This window comes from Paralichthys olivaceus, chromosome 16, assembly GCF_024713975.1.
Source record: "Paralichthys olivaceus isolate ysfri-2021 chromosome 16, ASM2471397v2, whole genome shotgun sequence".
NCBI lineage: Eukaryota > Metazoa > Chordata > Actinopteri > Pleuronectiformes > Paralichthyidae > Paralichthys > Paralichthys olivaceus.
Genome location: NC_091108.1, coordinates 6,781,976 through 6,807,324, shown reverse-complemented (window position 1 = coordinate 6,807,324; position 25,349 = coordinate 6,781,976). Strand labels below are relative to the sequence as shown.

General features: G+C 40.3%; 1 protein-coding gene across 5 annotated transcripts in view; it reads right to left on the bottom strand.

Annotated features, from left to right (window-relative positions):
- pde1cb (phosphodiesterase 1C, calmodulin-dependent b) overlaps positions 1–25,349 on the bottom strand; it is a 76,050-nt gene that overhangs the window by 25,912 nt on the left and 24,789 nt on the right. The window contains exons 1-2 of one of the 5 annotated variants that reach the window (XM_020099996.2): positions 22,727–22,963; positions 17,597–17,623 (exon numbers count right to left, since the gene is read on the bottom strand). The exons of the other annotated variants lie outside the window; for them this stretch is intronic. Of the exons in view, the coding sequence (XP_019955555.1) occupies positions 17,597–17,623; positions 22,727–22,827 (128 nt within the window). The 5' untranslated portion in view covers positions 22,828–22,963. Of the gene's footprint in view, positions 1–17,596; positions 17,624–22,726; positions 22,964–25,349 lie in introns of those variants that run through there. 5 annotated transcript variants of the gene reach the window in all.

Here is a 25,349-nt window from a genome sequence, read left to right as displayed (position 1 = left end):
CTTGTTGAGCAGAGGAGGAAGAGAGAACTGCCAGGATGCAAAAAATGGTCACCGCCTGGGTTCCAATGACATTTTAGCCTCGATGGTGTGTAATCAATGGCCTGGGGTCAATGTAATCAACCGGGGAGATTAGCATGCTTTCAGGGTATACACACACACAGGTTTTGGGCTGATAAGAGGAACAAGGCCTGTAAAAACACGATGACTCAGTTAAGCCGTGCTGCCACATATTCTGCAGTCTGGACCATGATTTGTGACTGCAGCACGCCCGTCAACAAAACAGGGTCCAGGGACATCTACATTTTGACAAGACAGATGGGTGGAAGCAGGGAGGCATGAGGCACGATTTAATCTAGAGATGTCTTCTCATCAACAACGGCAACAATGAAACAACTCTCAGAGCTGTTTTCTATTGATTATGAAGAACATGACAGTTTTTCCCCTTGTTTCTTTGGAACTGAACATGGAGACAGGGTTTCTGAGTTCACCCAAATATAATTTTTTTGGTTTAATAACATAAAGAAAGATATCAATAAAACCCTTAGGGATGGAAAGTTATTTCAAATGACTTGACCAATCTTTTCTGCTGTGTTGAAATGACTCTTGTTGCTGTGGAATGTGAGCTGTGTATGTAAATACAAATGTTAATGTGACGCCCACACAGAGCGTCGGTGGCCATTCAGCTTTGGGTGGGGAGAGCTGTAGCAGGTTCGGGCTGCTGCTGATGGCTCTCATTGAAATTACAAATACTGCCTCTGTGCAAGTGAGCACACTCTCAGAACAATATCGGTAACTCCTTCAAAAGTTCTAATATCTGCTCTAAACAAAGCCTCTTCTGTGGGAGGTTGCAAATGACAGATGTGACAAGAATGGCGGGGGACAGAAGAAACCTTAAAAAAGATCATTGGTTGGCTCAATGCAGCCCACTCATGTCAGAGTCTGCCAATCAAATCCACACAAAAAAACGTCTTCATGCTATGAGCACAAATATATATATATATATACATTGTGTAGCATATACATAAACCAGAGACAACATATCAGTACTCCAGAAGTAACTTGATTGTCCTCAGCTTACAGGTTTTGATGCAGTTGTGTAAGATTGAACTTTGGTTCAATGCTGCACAATGCAAAAAGAAAAAATGTGCAAAGAAGGTCAGACAACCTCCAGAGTAAATAGTGTAAATTCTCCTTTTTTGCTCAAATAATATTTTAACCCTATTGACAGCGAGGTCTGTAAACATGAGCAGACAGTGTGCAGGTTCTTCACACTGAACTACAACACACAGCAGGGATTTGCTCCATGGACTTTTTGGTGCACAGTGAGTAATACAAAGTATTTACTGGCGGCTTCAGTAGATTTGACACGAGTCAACCTGGACAACACAGGCTAAAGGGCTTGATAGAACAATGTAATGCTAGAATGTCCATGAGACTAAAGCTTAAAATTACAAAATGATCCTACAGAATGAAATTAAAATCCTCAATAATCATTAAAATCATGTTTTTTTTGGTGGTGACTATGATGCCTCATCTTCAATGCTGCCTGACCACATGGAGATGCATTGTTTTTGATCACGGTTTATAAGCTAATAATTAATATGAATGTGGTTGTGCTAATGAGCACGTGCGCACGTATTTGTGTTCCAGCTGCCTGAAAAAAGAAATCTAAATCCTTTCCAAATCTAAACTACATTTCATTTAATCCCAGTAAGCAATTTGTTAGTTCTGGGAAGTCATTTGTTCTGCAGGGAAATAAAACAGAGACAACAGCTTAACTGAGCACAGTCGGTCTGCACACGAGCAGCGTTACAGCATGACGACAGCCAGCACTGCGTCACCGGAATATCAGACTTTGTGCACCTGTGTACCTTTGGGTGTGTGCAGGGATGTTTGGTCTGGGTCTTAACAGCGTGGTTTAATCCTCATGTGACAGAGTTATGTAGCTACAGTAGGGAACACCCTCTGGAGCACATGAGAGAACAGCCTGCAGCCAGAAGAAACTCTGAGAGCATCTGAGAGCATCCAGTAGGGTTAGGCTTAACTTTGGAACAGCAATATCAACTTAATTAATTTAACAGTAATCTCAGCCATTGCATGAGAAGTAATTTTTTTGTACAACATGATTCAATTATGGATTTGCTCATTCTTACACATCATGCAGGAGATGTTGAATTTTGGGATTTGGGTTAATATCAGTTTTAACATCAAGAGTATAATGAAAACAAAGTTGTGGTTAAAAACAGACCTTGTATATTTAAACAAAATAAATTACATAAATATACTAATGAAAAAAATAAACAAACACCATCAACATAGTTGTGCAGTGCAGATATTGAATATGTATGTGGATGTTGTGAGGAAAACACATAAAACATTTGTAACTAGAGGGATGTACTTCATTAAACACGCTTTTCATGCATACATTACAGAAATACATTTAGGAATATATAGTATCCTCTAGTGCAGATAAGTCAAGTACCAAAGTCATTTACAAATAAATTACATGATGTTATCAATCATACAGTTAAGCATGCACCTCATCTTTGGTCGTCAAGATGAAATAAGCAGGAATCTTATTAAGAATTGTTATTATTATTTATATAATCACCAAATATGCACAAAAAAAATGAAAAAGTAGACATGGCCAATTAATAGTTTCTTTCCATGACTCACGCCATTAATTATCAGAAGAGAACAAATGGTTTAGAGGGGTAGGAGGTCAAATGGAAGCAAATTCATTTATGGCGAAAACGCAAGCTTCCTGGAACATATAGATGCAACTGCAGTGTCGCATAATTAGGGATTTAATGGACTCACTAATGAGTGTACTACTGTCCGCCTTTGGTTTTAGGCTTCAAATAACAGAAAGGAGAAAGAGTTGAGCAACACATTATAAAGATGAAAAGACAGTTTAAGAAACCTGCTTTGATTAAAAAACTATTATTTCACATTCATGGAAGCCTGGTGCTGCCAGAGACATGGATGGTTGATGTGCTCTCAGATACAGAGCATTGACTCAGCTTCTCGACACAAAGGTGCAGCAAGATTCATCAGACTATTAACAATGCAAGTTCATGGTATAATATATATTGCATCCCTTAGATTCAGTAAACTGTAACATTTTATTTACTATTATATATTAAGAAGTTTTCAGTACTTGTGTTCAACATGATCTCTATTTAGATCAAGACAAATATAAACATATAGTTACATCATGATTACTATACAGACTACAGCATTGTTGATTTATCGACTGACTGAAAAATCTGCTGTTATCAACGTTTCCTACGAACTATTTATTTTAAGTCCAGTCAAACTTGCAAAAACAATGTGCCTACAAAGTTGTAAATTACCTTAAAACCTGAGATACTCTCAAGAAACAAATGTGTTTTATCAGTGTGTGAAATCAAAGAGAAAAAGGTATGAGGAGTCACACATTTAATCTGAATTTAAAATCGCTGCAAAGCAACACCAGGTTCACATTTGTATAAATAGCTGGAAACACAGCTCCCAGATCATATCCCTGTGTTCTTCTCTGTTGGACTTGATTAGCGAAGCCAGCAGAGTGAAGCAGCTCTATCAGACATTCACCACACCACCGCACACCCGACTCCAGTCTGTTAAAATGCAACAGACAGTTCAATATTTGAAATTATACAAATCTTAGTGTGAAATCAAAGTCCAGTGGCCTGACACGAAAGCACCCAACTGCACTAATTGACCTCACGAGGATCTGCAGAGCTCCCCTCACTCCATCGCCTCACACGGGGAAACTATAAACATATACACCTATAGAACATTTGTATATATCCTTCTCTCTGTTTATCTTCCACTTGATCTGCAGTACGACACCCTCTTGTCCCAGCACCATATGTTCCAGCACAGTGTGCACTCTAAATGAACTGACATTACGTCTTACCATCATGGCTACTAAAATAATACCCTGCAAATGTAGCGCACAAAGAGGTATGAGACTCAAGAGTTAAAACCATAAAACAAAATAAACAATGTCTGTCTCTAATCTCACACACAAATCCTACCCCTGATTTGACTGCAGTGACCGTACCTACAGCACTCACTGTCCCGCCAAACACGCTCTCTCCTATTACATGTGTCGCCGCAGGAGAGTAATCCCTAACACACTGTGTTATGTAATCCCAGAGATTAAAATATGCATCCCATCACCGCCACAGGTCCCAGAGACAGAGAGGAACCTTGTGTGTGACACAGAGTAAACTGCAGTTCTATGATGGAGTTGTCTTCAGGCACTGCAGGCTTTATTATCTATAAGGCAAAGTAAAATAGTGTGAGGAGCATTTTTAGTTTCAGTATCTCATGTATCTTCAGGTGAAACTGAATATATGTCTGAGGTATAATTGACCCTTTGTTAGATGCTTGTCTAATTGTTCAATCATTTCTAGAATTGTTGCTGCAGGACCCATTGAGTGAAATATTATAAACAGTCAATGATAAGATAAATAAAAAGGAAAACATGTTCTTAAATTAATACAGACCGGAGAAACACAACAGACCTGACACGAGACATATGAAGGTGAAAGACAGATTTATTGCCATTTTCAGCCAAGACGATAAACTATAGAGGTAGATTGATGACTGCACACAATGTAGTGTGACAAGGACAAGTCTCTAAAGGAAATTGTCATTTTTTTCCACCTCTATTTTCAGAAAATATATGATACCTCAGAAATACTGGCCAAGAGTGAATCTCCATCCTGGAGTCGTCTTCCTGGATCTTTGAAACGCTTTGGTTCTGTACCACAAAAAAACCCACTTCTCGTTGGTTAGTAGGACAAAAATGACAAAAACTCAAGATTGAGAAAATCAGAGAGAAGTGATGGATAAGGTGGAATCAAGTGGAAGGACTTGGACACAAGTTCACTCACCACAGCCTCAAGTCAAGTTTCAACATAGGTTTTTAAATGTCTCACAAACGACCTTATTCTCCTCTTCTTTCAACCATTATTGGAGATTTATAACTCAATTTATTTCATGTCTTTTCAAGGTCCTTTATTCAAGAGTGGTGCTTCATCTCAGAAGCCTTGCAAACGTCAATTCAAGCTATTTCCTGCTTTGAGCACATGTTGCCGCTGTGACCTCTTCCAAGTCATTATAGGCGATTACTTGACTCAACTTCTTTTTCAGGCTTGTTTGTCCTTATGCAAAGTTGCTTCCTCCTTCGCCTCTGCTAAAACCTGAGACCTCAGGACGGACTGGGAACAGGGTCTCCCTCTCCTGCTTCTTGGTCTGGGCTGAATTTTCTCTGCTACTATGAATTTTCTTTGCTTAGAGGGATGTGCTGATACCAAGGTTTCAAGGTTCAGGGTTCATGCTTCTATTTCAAGATGTGCATACATATATTTTCTTTACTGAGAATCATTCGATTTCATTGTAAAGGTCAATTTCTTCCAGGTCTAAGTCTTGGTTGTCAGAGGACCAACATTTATGTTCAGGGTCACTGATTTGTTTCTGATAAGCCTTCTTGCCTCTGCAGAGGGTATTATTGTACAGTATGATGTCAGAGGTTTGGAGAAAGGCCAATTTAATGTCCTCTGAAGATGGTGACACTACTGTATTTATAGTGTAGTCTCAAACAATATGTTTAGCCATGGTATGGAAGCTTTATCCAAATACATATTTTTGTATTTTTAGTATTTTAACTTCCTGCAAACACTCCTTAAAGCAATGCATCAGGAATATATGTTGTAAAAAATCCCCTCAGATAAGCGAAAATACTGAATGCTGCCATGAAAAAGCATCACATATGTTTGTGTTTTCATGGCTGACCTGTGTGTGAGTGAGGGTCATATTGGAAAACGTAGAAATGTAGAAGAACAGATGTGAAGGTCACTGAGATAAACACAACAGAACAGACATCACTTTAAAATGTACATATTGTAAAGGTAGCTACATCCCTGAAACAGAAAACGGCATAGGTGACACACACACACAAGCACGCACGCACACACACACACACAGAAAATTGAGCTTTCAATTAGATTATGTCTTTGACTCTGAGCCAGAGTGTAATAACAGATAGTGCATAATGTTATGGAAGCCAAATAAGAGATTATTACAGCAGTAATCCAGACATGGTGATAGCCAACTATGGCGGCCTCAGTGTCACAGTAACAATGGGAGCAGGTGTAGCGAGACAGAAACCAAAGCTGTGTGTTACATTGAGTGTCCGTCCTCTAAAGCTGAAATACCTTGACATTTTCATCATGAAACAGACGTGTTCTTGTGGAGAATTATTCACAGTAATTTCAAAGCACAAAGCAGAAGAGAAAAAGGGATGGGACATGATAATGTAGTTGTCCTTGTCCTCCACAGACACACAGGAACACAGAGGAACACACAACCACATAGATCAATAAAGCCTGAAAAGTGTTGCACTGTGGTGAGTGAGGTCATCGCTGGTCTGTCCTCAACCCCTGGACAAACAAGGACACCAGAGTGCACTTTATTTGGCAATGGGCCACTTCACACAAAGCACATCACACACACACACACACACACGACCTTGTAACTGCCGCCTTTATTCCTAATAAACATTTATTCAGTTCTCTCTGCAAGCGTCACATTCAGTATTTCAGCACTACTGTTCCCATTCCTGGTAAATCATAACACATTTCCAGTTGCAGTGAGCTCTCCTGTAGAAACCAATAAAAAACCCATAAAAAGACGTGTCCTGACTTGAGAATGATCATATGTGTGCAAATAAAAATTCACCACTGCAGCCAGACAGGAGTGACAAAGGGTTTTCTCCTGAATCAAACTGTATTATGAGCAGTCCGCCCGTGAGTCAGGGGGGACAAAAACTCTTACTGATGATAAGTTTTCAATCTTCTCTTTATAAGATGGTATTGTGGAGGGAGGGCACAAATTAATGCATACATAATTAATAGGAGTTAAATAATTTAGATGAATTAAAAATTTTTTACTTTGATTTGTTTTATTCTCTCCCATTTGTCATTTCACTGCTTTCTATTTTCTAATTCTCCACTCAGATATCCTCTCAGTTGACGCACACAGACTAAGTGAAGTAAACTGAGTTGACTTTAAAGATCGTATTTGTGTGAAATGACCCGAGCTGAGAGAGGGGGTGCCCGAGAACAGTTGATTACGATTGTCCAGGACAACGAGAATATTGTGGGAACCAACTTAAATACTATGATTTGCTGGCAACACAGGGGACTGCAACAACAACCAATGCTTTGACGTAGGGCTCCCCTTGTGTGGGGCCCCCTTAAATCCCTTAAAGACTTCAGAATGGTACCATGAGCTTTTTCTCATGCAGGTCAGAAGACTGCGCAGTAATCTCAGGTACTGTGATGTAAACACAGCATGCCTATTTTCTTCAGACACTGAAGTGGACCAGCCCTTGAATGAAAAGACCATTTCACTTGTAGGGAGCCAGCTGGAACTTCTGATTTCTTGTTTTGGGCTAAAATGATTCTGTGGTGCTTCAGGCTGTGTGTTTAGAGGCGACTGTCAGTGTGCTTTGCAGCACCTTGGGGGGGGGCAGGTCTTGGCTGAGAAAACATTTGTTTTGGTCTAAAATGCAAGAGCTAGCCCGACATTAAGAATATCTTATTCATGGCTAACCTTTAAGAGGTTTGCTGTGTGAGTTGATAATAATAGTAAAACAAAAGACTGGTTCTCTTTCTGTGGCATGTGATTTGTGTTACTGATGCAGAAATCATTCATTTATCATTTGCATAAATGGTTTGTGGTGACTTAAAAGGGCAACTGAAAAATCACGTCACAGAGTAAAAGCCAACACCATTTTCTAAACTAAGATTAATATGCCTGTAAAAGGAAAACTTCTTCCCGGTGATTTTAAAGAAAGAATGCTCAGGTGGTAGATTAGAATAAGGTCTAATACAGACAAACACTTTTGATTACAGACTTTTCATTCTTGTTGACACTAAACAAGGGGCCAAGAAGCTGGTGAAGGATCCTATTGTCGTATTCCATTTCAAAATGTTTTCATTTTACTGAAAATATAATATTAGATAGAGAACTGGAAAAAATAACATTCTTTCAACACCAAAGAAATATATTTTAATGAAACACAGAACGTCTCCATCAAACACAGGGGTTACCAAAATTAGATTTCAATTTATGACTCAATGAGGCTTCATTATGTTCAGCAGGAGCAGACGGCAGAGTGATGAGAGGATTCATGAGACTCCTTTACGTCTTCATGTCTTTGATGCTCTCTTTAAAGGCCACTTATTAATCTCCAGATTGTTGAACTGGGTTCAACTGGTTGGGCACAACCAATCTGATGAGAGGCCTCGCTAACGAAGTGTGCACTATGGTTTGACCCTTTATACACACAAATGTAATTCTCATCCCCTGAGAGACACCTTTTGGTTGTGTCTACATCTGAGAAGATAAAAAGCCTCAGATTCAATGATAGAAAACGTGAACATTTGTCCTTTGACTTGTATAAGTATATATATAAGTGTAAATATAACATAATTCATTCAACAGATATATACCACCTCTTCTAGCTATTCCCAAATACTGCTGTATGTTTCTGTATCTGTGAGAGTGCATTGGTGTATATTAACTATCAACTGGTTTTAGTTTATAACACTATCATGTATTTGTATATACATACTATGGCATTTTACAAATATTTTGGTAGAGATTGAATTACTAATTTTACGATTTACTCTATTACTGGATGTAATGTACCTGTGTTTGTGAGGCAGCTGGTTTAAAAAGTCACCTTTTTTTGTGATGGTATGAAACAAAGGTTATATTTAAGAAAAAATCTAAATCTGGAATGCATTATTCATATTTTGTATTTTATCGTCATTCTTGAAGAAAAGGTAAAAGCTTCCAGCATGGAGAGATTTAATCATTTCACTAACATCCTGTGATGCAGCTGCTTTCATTCATCAGTAAATCAGAGGAAGATAAATGTATCTGAAACTTGGCAGGAGAGATAAAACCTACTGTGTTAACATGCCTGTCTGCTCAACTGTCACAACTTCAATTAAATGTGATGGAGAAAGTTAAGAACATGAATAACAGATATGATTACTAAAGCAAACAGTGCAGTCTTACGTGAAGGTAGCTGTGTACCAGTGAACTAATGTACTGACAGTCTATTGTCTGGAGAGGATGTTTAGTCCGGTGTGTCCTAAAGAGCGTTACAGAAAACGGTGACAGAAAACAGAGACCTGTCCGTGTCACCGCTGTGATACCCAGCATTCCTCTCAGATTAACATCAAACACTCACACGTTTATACAGAAACACGTCATGCACTATCACACACACAGAGAGACAAGGCAGACATGATGAATGTTTGCAAACAAACACAAACAGGACGTTGCAGCCAGAGTGTTTATTAATCTCCCCCACTTGACAAAAGAGCTTTCTACCAAGTGACAAACAACACTTTTCACTTAACAAAGCCAAATCCTTCACCGTCCACGGTTTATATAACAGCTAAACTGCAAAGCACCACATCACATACCAGGCCATTATCTACTTGGTTACTATCCAACAGTGGCTCAAAGCCGCCTTAAAAAAAGTTTAATTACTTCTTTTTATTTACTACTGCTTGGCAACAAAACCTCAAGTATGATCATTTATGAAAAATCCTCAGGGATAATGCAAAGCAGTGATTACAACAACTACACGCATCAATATATAAAATAGGGAAATATATATATTTCCCCCAGCTTTTGACATGATGATAAGTTTTGTGGCCAGTTGTTTTAGAGAATTGATTATTCAGACAAAATATTAGAGATAGGGCGTCAACCTTGGAGGAGGTGTGCTCTCTCTAGGTTCTAGTTCCAGTGTGCAATTCATCCTGAAGATAGACTTTACATCCGGTCTTTAAAGTGATTAACCGAATACTTTCTCCCTTGTATAGAAAAGGCTCTGCTCTGCTTTACTGAACTTGTTCCATGTTCTGGTTACAAAAGGTAAGTCCGGCCAAACTTCCACAGCCCTGTGAAGTTCAGAACATTAACATTACCTTTTCCAATCTCATGCATTATTTCTGGCTTTATCCATCCCTGCTTCTGCAAGAAAAGCCAATTTTTCAGACATGGTCTCTCACACTGGTTATGACAGAGGCTTTGGGCAACAAAAACTGAACCTGAACATACTGTACGTGAGGTCTGTGGCTCCCACTAGAGCTGAGATGACTGGGTTAGCTGCAGATGAATGAGGTGGGGTGATAGATAGCTGAATGGAAAGAAAAACACGCACAGTTGGCTTCCAGGCATCACACATAAGTACACACATTAAGCATTCGGAAAACACTAGAGTATTTTTCACATTCTCACAGAGCGTGATCAAATGTTTTCTATTTCTGGAAAAAAGACAGATGCCAGAAAAAATAGTGGCACATTCCTGCTTTGTCTCTGTGTCTACCTGGGGTAAAACCCTCTGGGCAAACAGCCAGTGGGGAGACGTGGTGGAGGTTGGCTGGAGGAAGCGTAGATATAAACAATCAGATTAAAGAGACAATCTGCACCATAAATCTGAAATATTATCTGCTGCAGGCTGCAGGAAGGGGAAGCCTCATGAGCTGGACAGGCACCGAGAAACTCTGTGACGTTTATGTTCTCATCTCTGAGGTAGCCTTTAACTTAGGATAAAAGCCCATCATTTGGGCTTTGTAATCAATCTTCGGAAGAGCAATGCACTTATCTCAATAATGTCCTGGGTTGGCAAAGAGGGAGAAAAATAATCATTTTAGAAGCCCTTTTCCTGCAGAATTGAACTGCAGCACTCGTGCCACAGTGACTTATAATGTCACTTTAATGTAAGCAAAGACAAACAAATCAATTTGAAAGTGATTTGCCTCATTGTGTGCAGCTAGCTAGGGGCAGGAAAATCCAATTGCAAGCAGCTGTTTGTCTGTGTTGCATTTGTGCAGCTATTGCACATCGGAGAAGGTGTTTTTTTTACTTTGTGCATGTGAGCTGGTGCACAAACTGAAGGGTGTCTCTCAGCACCTGCATGGTTTAGAAAAACTGTAACACGGTGTGAATCATGCTAACTGAGGCGGTTATACCTCCAGAAAAGAAAGGAGCACCTGATGTAGAGAAAAAGGGGAGAGATAGGGAGATGGGGGGGGCGATCGGTTGAGAAGAATGTAATTAGCCTGAGCTTGGAGATTTGTGTGAGCCAGGCAATTACCCATCTAATCATCAGGTAGTACTTGAGAGGAGGCGATGGGGTAAAGGAAGTAAGAAGGAGGTGAAGAAAGATCGAGGGAGAGAGGAGCTCGATCATAAGTATCAGTTTATCGGTGCTGTAAATCAACAACAACAACAAAAACACAAACACAGTTTTCCAGAGAGAAATCCAAATGTAATGGTTTTAAAATAATCAACTTCCAAAAATGAAGGTTCACTGCTGCCTTTGGCTGAGCTACACAATGAATACAAACAAAGCTGCTGCACACACGAACCAAACACAAAATAACTAGGCAAAGAATGAAAGTGAATCATTAGTGGCTGAAATTGAGGTCTTGAGTTCTCTCAGCTGTTTGTCTAAACAAACAGACGCCTGTTTTTTTTATCAACACTGCAGATAATTTACTCCATCAATGGAAGAGACAACATGATACAGCTACACAATTCATAGCACAATGTAAAGAAATGGTTTTCACGCATTGTCATTCACATCATATTTTCTGATATAATCATTTATTTGTTTGATTCTGAACTAGATTTTCTTTTCCCACTTCATGCAATACGTGATGTTAAAAGGATTATAGATTTTTCAAAACATGAAGGATGCACAAAGATGTTTGCTATACTCACGAGAAAAAACATTTCAGGTAATTGTTGAGAAAATTAGCAAGGAAGCTTTTTATTGGGATAAACTTAAGGCTCTCTGTAGTGTTTAAGTTCTGTCTTCTGCTTTTTGAAATAAAGATATTACTTTTAAAATAGTGTAAATATGTAGAGTATAATAATAAAACTGTTGTATATCATTTTAATTAATATGCTTTTTTGCATATTTGAATTTTTGTCATTAAAAATTAAAATGTTGAAAAAAAAATTTTTAATCTTGGCTGATGCAGAAAAGTTGGTGCATCAATAAAACCAAACTGCAATTAAAAGCAATGTGAACAGATTTGGTAAATAGACTGAAGTGCACATGAGCCAACACAGCTTCCGCCAGCACTGAAGACAGAGAACATTTGATTTGTGTGAATAGACCATAATTCCGTGTCATTTTTCAGCGATCATGGATTGACTCTCCGCATTTTGAAGTACATCAGCACAATGTGTTTTCTTCTGAAATGCTGCAATGACACGTCCGTGAGGAACCAAGTAAACCTGCTCTTGATATTCAGAAGTGTGGGGGGGGGGGGGCTCATTAATTATCTTTTTATGTCATATTTTATGGGAAATGTTTGCTGAACTTTGATGGAAGCACGGCTACGTGTCTTGTAATGACATGACCATAAAAACAAGATGCCAAAAAAACACCTGATCATTATGAGTCATGGCAAGACGTCTGACTGTGACTGAAAGATTTGTCACAACACTACATTTCAAAAGTGAGACTGTGCTTCAACTGAGTCTGAGTTAGTGACTGTGTGTCTAATTTCTACTTTAATAAACAGTGTGCATCATTGTCTTTATTTTATCTTCATCATCTTTATTGCAACTGTAATTCCAGCTCCTAATTGCTCGAGAGACAATTCGTTTTTTGTTTTACGAGATAGGATTGTGTTTGTTTCAGTATTTGTTCCATAACAGCTCAGCGTTGAACTCCAATCGCTGTGGTGACTGACAAATGGCCTGGACCACAGGGATGAGAGACAGAGAGGCCTGGGTAATGGCATCTAATGGGTTGTTCTTGAAAGGCAGCCAATGCCTGGAAGATTTGCTCCTTGATTACTGACATTAACCAAAGAGATCAATTTTCCCCTGTGACTCTCAGCCTGGCGATATCTGTCCTCCTCTACACTGCTCCTGCTTTTTTTTTTTACCCTCAGTCAATGTGCTGATTTTTTTGATAGATATTTTAGTGTTTTTTTTCTAGAGTGAAATTACTGTCCTGCTTAACTGCACAGACAGGAGTTTCACTGCGGCAAGTTTAAAGTATGCGAATCGTGGTCCCTTTGGAAACAATTACATTCATTCGTTTAACTGTTCAATATCGATTTTTTAGTCAATTACATTTCTTCATATGAAGAGAAATCCTATAAATACAGATTATAGCATATTGCACTTTTTTTTTTATGTAAAAGATAAATTCTCCATAAGTTTTCTAAAACCCAGCAGACTCCCAAAATGACCCATGACATGACCTCTGTGCCCTCAATGGCAACAAACAACCTGGTGTTTTTAGTCTCAAGTTTTTGCAGCTGTTTTGCTAAATAAATACTTCTGATCTTGCAGTCGCACCAGAAAAAAATAATCTGTCTACTACTTGACATTTTGATGATTAAATATCAAGTCATTATTGCAGCAAGTGCTTTAGAGACAGAAACATAAAGTGAAAATGAAAGTTTTGTTTAGAAGCCAAAACTGCCTTAAGACATGTGCTGAACCAGAAATTCCCAGAGGGGCTGTATGTGAGAATGCAAATATCTATTATACGTTATGTCCTGCATGCTGTTCAGAAATGTTCCTGTCGTGAAAGTGTCTGACCCGAAAACCCTCTTGCTGCTTTCACAAACAGAGACACTGCCATTAGTCTCAATATTTCATACATGAACATATTTACAAACAAAGTGTCTGAAGAATGGAGCAAAGTGGAGGGGAGCAGGCTTGAGACATGGATCTGCTGTAAACATGTATCCCTGCGATGCTTCATAGCAATGTGCATGAACACATCGGCACTGTGAGAGTGAAATGATACAGGAAAACTATTCTATAAACACACACACACACACAGGAACACACTCACGACAGCGTTGGCAACTGTGCTGACTACATAAGGCCATTTAAGGCTGGAAGTATGCCTGGATCAGATGGCAAAACACTTAAAGCTTTTAAAGCCTGGGCTACAAGGAGTGACCACAGGCTTAAGTAAAAGCCTGTTTCATTCAACACTGTTTACAGGCCAAGCAATACAGAGATATATCTACTTGTCACTTTGCTGGTAAACAATTGTTGTAATTGGTCAGACTTGGGTGATCGATGCCTTTTTTGTGTTCACAAGAGCTACTGCTGGTTCTTTCTTTCTGGGAAAGTGGATGGCATAAAATTTCTCTCTGGCTGTCCTCTGTGTGTGTCTACACAGAATATATTCAGGCACAAAATAACTGCATTTTTGCTCCACTGCTTTCCAAAATGAATGAAATTATAGATTTGAAGCATAAAAATACACCACATTCAACAACATGTAGATATTTAGATTGACAAAACTGGACTAGCCACTAAGAAATGTAGCAGAAAAGTTTTATGTGTATACTTGGCAAAAGGAGTCCTACAGTCAAGGAACATTGTTGTATCTTAAGTATCTTGTCCTAGAAAGATTATCAGCTGATGAGGTGACTGGGACCTTCGATTTAAGCCTCCAGCCTTTGCCTAATTCTTAAATTAAGCCAAAATATCCCTGATGCGAGTGCTTCCATTTTACGCTTTTGAGCCATGATGAGGCCACAGTATCGAGGTCTCGATCTCAGCTGTCAATCAAGACATTTTACCTGTTTTTATAGCATCAAATACTTAATTAAAACCACATTTACCTAAAATATTGACTCAAACATTAATTATGACAATAACCACCTACAATGCCAGAAATCATCTTTGAGAAAAAATGTCTTGTTCTCTGACTTCTGGCCCATGTCCCACCTGATAACATGGAGGAGGCAGGGTAGGGCATGACTTGTACAACAGCCAGCCAACCAGGCGGCAATTGAGAGAATTTGGCTTCACTTTGTATTAGGTAGTGCTTTAAAACAGGGCAAGTCTGCCGCACGCATCATCTGCGGACTCATAGACCTATCGTTAGCTTACTTAGCTAACTAGCGACAGGTGCATTTCAGTCAACAACTTGCAGGCTTGAAATGAGAATCCCTGTTGGACACATGCTTTTAAGAATGCTAAGAACTACTATATATGATCACTACTTCACATCCTTTGTGCTGTGCAAGAATGGAGAGCTGCCAGTCATAGCAACGGTAACCAAGGGAGGTGGGGCTTAAAACTGTCAGCTGTTGAAAGAGCAGATCACATTAGTGACCATGTGATCGAAAATTATAACCAAAATAGAAACAGGCAAACATTTCCCTCACCACCACCACCAGACCAACACAAACTCAGGCCTACACAGTCTTACCTTTTATTTCTATTCAGCCTTACTCTCATGTCTCTTAACTCCCTTTCCATACAAACACACACTCACACAAACACCCCTCTCTCTCCCTTCCCTCCCCCTGTGAAGAAGGCTATCTCTCCCTCCATCTGCGTGTGTGAGGGGTTGTCCTGGTGTGTCAGTAATGACAATGTCCCAGTGTTCCTCTCTGCCAATTAGACCGACCGTAATTACACAGACACATATGGAGCTGTCAATCACCCGGCTCCTCCACACAGGAACTCACCCACCCAGCAGAGCGAGAGCGAGCGAGACGGAGCGACAGCGACAGAGAGACGGGGAGAGTGAGAGTTTCTCGCTCTGTGCCGCTGCAAGCGACCACACGCTGTGCCGATGAGTAGCATGAGGAGTTTCGTTCAATTACTCTAACTGTGCAGAAATCCCACAGTTGAAAATGTCATGAAAGAGCATTAAACTGGCACTTCAGAAATACACATATGTTTTGAGTCTCATCTGTGGTGTCGTTGCAATTTCCTATTTACTCGGTTAACACGATTTGTGCCAATGTATTCTCCTGATTGAAGAAGCAACAGTTGATTTAACTGTTGCAGAGAGGAGTGGTGCATTGAACAGAGAAATAAGCTTCTGTGTTGGTTGTTGTAATGTGCTCTTATTTGAATATTATAAAGAAAATAAGGAAGTAAGGAAAACTAAAAACGTATACTGTGTTGTTAGACACATACCAGTGATTTGCCTTTAAAGGATCAGGCTGGTGACCCAATATTTTTCTTATTGCTGATGCCAAAGAGTGTATGTTTTGGTCAGTGTGTATCTGTCTGTTAGTTTGCCAGATTACACACAAACTACTGGATGAACAGACTTGAAACCCTGTGGAAGGATACGGTATAGAAAGAGTATTAGGAAAGGACCCATTCAGATTTGATGCAGATCCGGATCAGGTGGCGGATCCAGGAATTTCTTCTCACTTTCTTTAACATTGTGAGTTAGAGCACTTTCTTAGAGAATAATTCATGGATCTCACATTTAGGGGACTAATATTTATGAGAGTGTGCAATTTGGTGCAGATCCAAATAAAAATCTGTATCTAGTGATTGTACATGTGTTTTCATCAGGGGACTGTGTGGCCTTGGCAGAGGTATGCACACTGAGTGACATTCTAGATGCCAAATAAAATGAAATGAAAACAATCCATGATTTCATAATGTGTGATATGTTTGCTTTGACCATGGGTACTGTTCATTTTGATTCACATGCATCGTCTATATGCTAGAATTAAAATGTGTATTAATCTGCAACAGAAAAAAAACAAACTTAAACCTATGATAGATATTCACATCCGACTATGAACTATATATTTTTCACTGACCTGCTGAATATTATTCGAGGAACTCAGGCTAAATAATGGCACCCATAAAATACAGCATTACCATTTTAACCACTAAGCATTAAACCCGTCTGCAGATGTGTCTTAAACATTGAGTTTTACAGGGTCTGTCGGGTCCTAAAGCCATAAAATGTGCCCTTTGCATCAGAAATAAAAGTCACAACAGGGGAAGCTGACGTGAATAATGAAAGACACCAAAATCATTTTTCAGATCAATACAGAAACAACTGTATGAAATGATAGTTTAATCTGCTTTATCAATTCATCCAGTGGCGTTAATTAATCCCTGTTTGCATCCTTGTAAATAAACACATTCAAGTCCCAGTTAATGGAGAGCCTGATTTCCCCTGAGCATCTCCAGCAGCAGCAGACAAATGAAGGTTTTATAATGACAAAGATAACATGCATAGCACTCCACTTATTTATCAGGCTTTCAAGTTCAGAGACGTCTTTTGCTCCCAAACATCTGCGTCACCATCATTTCTATCCATTAGAGCTCCGGCTATCTAATGATGAGTCGGCACTCGATACAACACCAGACAGAAATAGAGTTTGTGAATGCGCAGTGTAACAAGGTGTGTTGCACTTGTTCAGCTGCACTTCTGGCCCTCGGGAACAGAGGTTGACAGTAAATGAAGATAATCATGGCAACAAAAACAACTTTTATTGAGATTGCATTAGATTCAGAACAGAGTTTCATAACAGAGTTTTTGTCTTTGCAGCATGAGCAACCATGGACAATAAAGAACGACAATGTAAAGGTAAAGGAAGGTCCAGTGTTAATGGTGAGTGGGAGGGGCAGAGGTGGAATATTGAAAACGATGGAGGAGGAGGAGGAGGAGAGTGGGATGAATATGAGGGAGGATGAGAATGAAGAGGTCCAAGGTCCTGGCAGCAAGTCTTACCTCTGGGACGTCTTCTTGTATTTGCGCCTGCCAGAGAAAACAAACACGAGGATGGTGAGACATCGTTTTAAACGTTACTCTCCATGTCCGATTTATTTTTCTTTTGAAACGACAGAAATTTAAGATACTGGGCCGCATGCAAGAACCACCGATACAAATAGATTGGTGCAAGTTATCATTGAAGATGTGTTGCATTCACTAAAACAGAGTTGCTCCACACCTATCGTACATACAGGAAATTATTCATCTAAAATCAATCATACTCTATTCATTATATATGGCTTGCCAATTATTTTCCTCAGCGGTTTGAGAGCTTATTAAATTGGTCATAATTTATACAATTTAGTTGTTGCAAGTTATCTCCCTGCACCAGCTGCCTCAGCCTCTTTATGCAGGTCTCTGTCCATGGATCATCCTCGACTGTGAGACATTGACTGCATGGTGAATGTAACTGTCTTGTCCATTTCTGTGGCTTCATGTCAAACTGTTCTGTCTCCATCTCTGTCAGCTTGATTTCTAGAGGTGATATTTTCATCTGTGTTTGTTCGTCTCTTTTGTTATTTCGCAGGATTACACAAAAACTACTGAAGCAATTTCCACAAAATTCTGTGGAGTGGGAAAAAGAAGAACAGATAAACAGGCTGATCCTGGAAATGTTTATATCATCGTTTTGGATGCTCTAATATATTCTCCCTCTTTAAACACTTGGTTTAACAATTTTATGAATCAAATCTACCCACAAATTGCCAAATAAGAAGCAATTAAGAGGCGTCTATTATTAAAATGTTCGCACAGGTGGCATTTACTGAGCTGAAACTAATAATTCGGGTTCACTTCAGGGAATCAAACTTGCAACCCTCACAATTTGAGTAAGAGCTTATTGGATAAGTGTTCTGGCATGAGGGCCAAAGTGTGCAAATGGATCAAGTATTTATATTTCTAGCAATTATATGTAAATATTAAATATGTTTTGATTGCACTCTTTGTTTCTCAACAGTCACATCATTCAGTTGTGTTCACACACACACACACACAGGAAAATGTAAAAAAAAAAATGCAAGTGCTTGCAATCACTTATGCAAATTGGGGATTTAAGAGGCGTAATGATATGCAAAAACAGATGCGCACACACATTCACACCAATCCACCCCCTGACATCCCTCCTACTTTACTTCTGCATGCACACACACACACACACACTGGGAACCTACACAGTGACATTAAAACACACCTAGTATCACTTGGCTTCAAAACACACCCACACTTCATGGAGAGTTAACAGCATGGCTCTAAAAGCTAAAATTCATACACACACTTACAGCACTCTTATCAGCAAAGTGAAGAGACGGATGGACACGCTGCCACTGGACCACAGACGCACTTTTTTAAATTCCAGTCAGGCACGATTCACAGCACTTAGCTTGATTTGTTTCTCTGTCGTTTTGCTGTATCAATCTTTCCTGCGGCTCAGCGTAAAACTGCAAGCTAAGGAAGTTAGTCTATGCAAAGAAATGTTAAGAGCTCCCTCAAGATTAGTGGGGAAAAAGATTGAATTCATCATTTGGGTTCTATCCAGCAATTAAAAAGATATTAAATATCACAGTTGGATGGTTGTGTTAGCGTTGGGAGTTTTAAACGGAGAATACATAATAATGAAAAGAGTAGTGGGGACGAGTTTGAAGGAAATCATATGAATTATAACAAATGCACATAAAGTAAAAGACAAATAATGATTAACAAATAGAAAATAGAAGGTCAGAGAGAAACAACAGTATTGATATCTCTGCGTTTCCTCACCTCCTATTCAATCCTTTCTCCCACCTTCTGCCCCTTCCCCCCCTCGCTCTCCCTGAGCTCCCTTTACATCCCATGTGTGTCTGTCAACAACACAGAGCTTGTTCTAATTAGGAGGCTTTAATGCAATGTCCTCGGCATAATGAGGATGTGGGCTGAAAGGAGTCAAGGAAATTCGGGAGATGGAGCGGGTCATCTAACTGATCAGGGTGGTCGGTGGTTTGATACCCGGCTCCTCTGAATGTCAGAATGTTAAAGTGACTTTGGGCAAGACAATGAACCCTAAATGGCCTTCAAATACTTGCCATCAGTGTGTCAGAGTGTGTGTGTGTGTGTGTGTGTGTGTGTGTGTGTGTGTGTGTGTGTTTCAGTGAAATGCTGCATGTACAAACAAACTGTATCAATGTGTGTGTGAATGGTTGGATGTCACCTTTAGTCTCAGGTGTTATCAGTGGTTGTTAAGATTGAAAAAATAATTGGGATTTTTAAAAAGCTGCCTGCAGGTAACATCAACTTCTTCTGGGTTGGAGGAAGTATTCAGATTCTCTACTTAAGGAAAAGAAGAGTAAAAATACTCCATTACAAGTGAAAGTCTTGCATTGAAAACATCAGTTCTCAGTAAAAGCAAAGCAGAAAATGACTGCCCCATAATATCATTACACTATTATGACTCGTGTTTTCAGGGGTACAATCCAGAGGTACAATCCAGAGCTGCGACTTGGCGCCTTTGTTTAATAAGTAAATAAATGTGATCGGTACTTTTAGTCATGATAATGTGGGCCGGTGAGCCATCAAAAAACCCATTAGGGTTTTACCGACCCTGTCAGTGTCTTTACTGTCCTCCTCTGATTAGGTGTGAGGCTGAGAGTGGGCTGCCTACATGCTCCCGGGACGACGGCTCGCTGACGTATGTAATCAACCTTCACGATCCCCAAAACCCACCAGCACCACCACTGCACCGCTACATTTGATCCAAGGCCCCCCCCACCCAACTGACAAATCCTAACCTTCATTAATATGTAAGACGCACTTAATTATTGCAGTTTGTTAAGTGAATCTAGTTTGAGGCTTTTATTAATGTACTGTTTAATTAGTGATTCATCTGATATATTTTTTTATATGTCAACTGATGCTTTGGGCTGTAAAACTAGTTAACCAGATTATTACTTTAAACATGAAGATCAGCAGTTAATCCTCATACTTGGGAAAAAGACTATGGCATAAGAGGTAAAATATTAATGTAAAAGTAGTGTAGCATTTTTAGATTATGTTTTGTGCCTCGCAAATCAGACAATGCAATAAAGCGGTCAGCCCCACCACCTTGATCCTCCTTGGCCAGAGTCTTAAGATGCCCTTAAGGGAGCTCTCTGTGATGAACTGTTGATCAAGTGATTAAATAATGCATTGATTTCCATTAATCAGTGGGTGACGGAGCGGTCGGGTCTGTCCCAGTGATCTAATTTATTAATGGAAATCCATTGGAATCCATTCACAGATGCAAAAACATAAAGGGGCGATTTGTCAAAGGGAAGTAATAAAGCACATCACGCTGTTCATTCCTTGATCAGTTGATGTCACCGAGGCTTTAGACGGCATCACTGAAGGTTGAGCAGGGGGAGAACTGTCCGAAGCGAATGATCCCCCTGCCTGTCCAAGGATGATTGGTGTACTCTGTGGAGTGCACTGTGCCAGAGAGAGTGCTGTGATAGCCATCCAGCGTGCACACACACACACACACACACACACACACAAATCATACAGCTGCCAAACAAATCTCCTAGGATAAGCTGGCAGCACATACAGTAAATGTCACCAGGCTGCTGCATACACTCCCTAACACACATCCAATCTATATCATCCACAAAACCACATGCACCATCAACCTTTATACATCACACACACGCATATACTGCAAAGGACCAATCCCTCCCTATTAAACACACAACATACACAGTATGGTGCGTCGACATCTGTGGGGGCTGCCTGTCTTTCAGAGCTCTCTCTTCAGACAGAGGCTCTTTGTGAGATTAAAGGCTAATGTGATCTCTGACACGCAACAGGAGCCCTCAGAGCACCCAGCAGACTGCAGCCATGCAGCCATGATGATGAAGAAAAAATTTAGAAAAGAGAAAATAAGAAGGAAGAAAGTCTACGACCCCTGTTACATTCATCGGACTCACTATCTATCAAATATCCCCAAAGATATTTACAGATGGTTATGATAGGAAATTTATAGCGGTGACCAAATGGAAGAGACAATAAAGCCATCCGAGGAAGCCGAGCGTGGCAGAGGATGATGGAAGAGGATGGGGGGGGGGACCACATGTTGGGCTTATGACACAGAAACAATGACTAATCACGGAGCAACAGAAATACAATGACACGAAAATAACTAAGAATAAATTAGAGCGATGTGAGAGGAAAGATGATAGATGAACTCGTGAAAAGCCGTGTATCATTTACTCTGTCGACATCTGTGGTGCAGGAGGAAACCGTTTCATTCAGACCTCCAGCAGTAACATTTAAGACGTCTTTTTCCAAATAGAAAACCGTCCTAGCAACACTGATCCCCCTGCTGAGTAAGAATAATGAGAAAAATTCCCACTTCAACCTGCATACATTATAAACTGCGCAGGGTTTTCGTCTTAGGGCGAAAGGTCACAGAGGTGTTGATGAGCTGGTGGATGTATGAAAGTAATATAGTAGTATTTTATACTGCTGCAGCATTTCACAGAAACTGAGGAATGCTTGACTTGAGGAGGTTCTTGTATTATTTAAAGCGCAAAAGCTCAGGTGGGTGACAGAAGCCACCCCCCAAAAATAAATGGCAAAAATAAGGAGATGAAAAAAACTGAGAAATGTACGAAATTTCCCTTTCGCTTTCGAAGATACACAAATCAAATAATTCAGGTACGAATTATAGTCTTCTTGCATCTTACATTGACAAGTGTGTTGTTGTTGAGATAAAAATGGCACCAACATCTGGTTGCTTATGAGGCAGCAGCAAAACTCTGCATCTGGTGCAGTGAAGTACAAAACATATTAAAGCTGTTAAAACTGAAGTTGTAGCGATGGTTAAACTGGTAAAATTTGTCCTTGCAACCATAGAATGACATTTAGACACACACACAGGAAACAAAATGAGTATGTCGATCAGGTTAACAAAGTTCTCCATGTAGGGTTTTATCTGAATTTGTCTGTGATTAATAGTTTCAGATATATTCACATACAGTGTGTCACACATGCAGAGGCACACACTCACATTCATACATACTGTACATACGCACAGCATTTCTTCACACTTGTTGAAAAGAGTAAAAGTGGATGTATACTCACAATCCCCGGAGCCGGAGCCAAATCTTTTCAATCTGTTCGGGCTGGAGGTACTTCAGGGACGTGCTTTCAAACTCCTCGATCTCTTTGGTGGGAGACTCCATGTCAGAGACTCTCAGAGTTCCGGATGTGCCAACAAGAGATCAAAAAAAAAAAAAAAGTTTAATCCCTCCTAAGTGAGAGTGGTGAGGAAGACGCAACAAGCAGAGCGAGGTTGTGATGATGTGCTGGAACCCAGGATAGTTCTTCAATCACATTTGCACCCAAAGCTGCGACAGAATGGCCATCATCCTTTCTCTCTTTTTTTCCCTCTCTTGTTTATGTATGAGAGAGTGTTAGACTGAAACTCAGAAACAGTGCAGGGGCAGTGAACAAGTAGCTGTGACAGTCGTGAAACAGCCCAACTGCACCTCTTTCCACTCTCCCTCTTTCTCCCTCCCTCCCTCGCTCTCTCTCTCTCTCTCTCTCTCTCTCACTCGGTCACTTCTCTCCTGTGTGAGGACAGGGGTCCTGGAGCCGTGCCATGCTCTCCCAGCAACGACGGGATGCAGACGGCAGGGCAGCGCAATCCGGGATTAACGCTCACTGCCGAGCCTCTACACACAAGAGGGAGGGAGGAGAAACACCAGCAGTCAGAGAGAAGGAGGAGTCTGGCTGATAATGAGGAACCATGTTCTGTGTCATCCACTGGAAAAAAATAAATAAAAGCAGAGGGAGTGAGGGAGGACGGCGAGCAGGGACGAAGAGGAACAGGAGGAGGACACCTTTAGGGGGACAAATGACGAGGGTGTGGGTGCTCCAGCTACTGATAATAAATGTCTGGATGTCTCCCAGTGAGACAATGACACAGTTTCTCGTCCTCTTTTTCAATTCACATACATGTGTTTGAAAGGTAAATGACATCGAACAAACACAGACTTCATCAAAGGTGAAAGTGTGACAATGTGCACTGTGCTCGTCTCAAGAATACACTTCATACATTTGCTGCAAAACATTAAGTCTCATTGCAGGGAGGATTAAAGAGCGAGCAGAAAGTGCATCGACACTGATTTGTCAGAGATTACACTGATCCATCGAGTGTATTCAGGACTCCTCAAATAAAAGCATTGCAACACACACACACCACTATTCTGTTTATTTTATTATAACATATACACGGCTCACAGCTGCACCCAAAAATCATAGTGTTGTCCTCTAGATTTTTATAAGCACAAATGTCCTTCCTGCTTCAGTTGGTCAGTTAACTTGGCAGGCAGCCGGCCAGTTTCCAAATTACACCCCCTTTTATGAGCTATATAAAGCATCACAACTCACAAGCTCCTGCATATATTATGTGTTATACTCCTTCCATACTAAATGCTCAATCAGCGACTCTAACAGTAGGGAGCTTAGTATTCATTAGTCTTGTTCTTAATAAATTGTATAATAAACATGTTAATGCTGAGATGCCAGCTCCCTGAGGGTGTATTCAACATATCTGGTTCCTTGTCTGGCTGTAAAAGACATCACACTAGATTTCCATTGTGCAGTGCTCGCTGTGAACATGCCTGTTTGGAACGGGTTGTACATTTCTTTCTCGAAATGCAAAAGAAATGTTCATCTGCAATGTTGATCGTGATCGACGGCATCGCTTGCATTCATGAGTCCCACCTGCCGATGCCGCCGCTGCTACAGATCCCTGGTCGCCTTTTTATTCAAAAGTATAAACACATTGCGTTTTTGATTCACACTTAATTCAACACTGCACATCTTTGGGCCCTGAACAGTAAAAATAAGAAGTGTGAAGGTGATAACATGAACAGTTTGTGAGGTATGGGTTCCACAGATAGACAGGCAGGTAGAGATTTAGATGTCTGTAATAATTTGAAACTTTTTTTTTAACGTCTTCTACTGTTTTTTTCTTCTTCTTAGTCAGTCCCCAGTTCATTGAACGTCTAAACCCCTGAGAAAACATGGCTCTCTCCTCACTTTCTGCCAGTCCAAAACTTGCAGGGATGACTCAGCCTGGTGCCTCTCCCCTTTCCCTGAGCCCCCTACCATACACTTGGGTCTTTCAATTACTTGATGCAGGATGCAGGGATAATGCCAGGGCACCACCTCAAAGAGGCTCCTGCTTTCATCTACTGAGATGGGTCCTCTGTACAGAGGGAGGAGAAAGGTTTGCCTGAGTGCCATGACGCCTGCTGATGTTCTCTTCAAAGGCGCACTTATCTGTGTCTCTTTCTCCTTTTTTTTTTCTGTCTATGGCTTTCAGTTTCTTTTCTCTTTCTGGATGCTTTCTTCCATCCACCCCTCATCAATGTGTCAGTCTTTTTTCTTCTCTTTCCCTCTTTTGTGGAGGTATGCTGGCCCCCAGGGCACAGCCGACAGGTCAACTCGAGGGGAAACCCCGAGAGTAACTTCACATTTTCACTGCTTGCTGTTCACAGGTTTACACCCCAGGGACCTGATGCATCCTGTCATCTGTATGTGTGTCAGTGAACAAGGTCGAGCCTGGTGAGAAAGTTTCTGTCAAAAGGAAGGAGCAGGAAGGTCAATGTGAATGTTTACTCAGGGAAGGACAAACACGCAGTAGTTTACAGTAGATGAGTCTTGATTGGAGGATAGGTGAATGTGATGGTCCAAT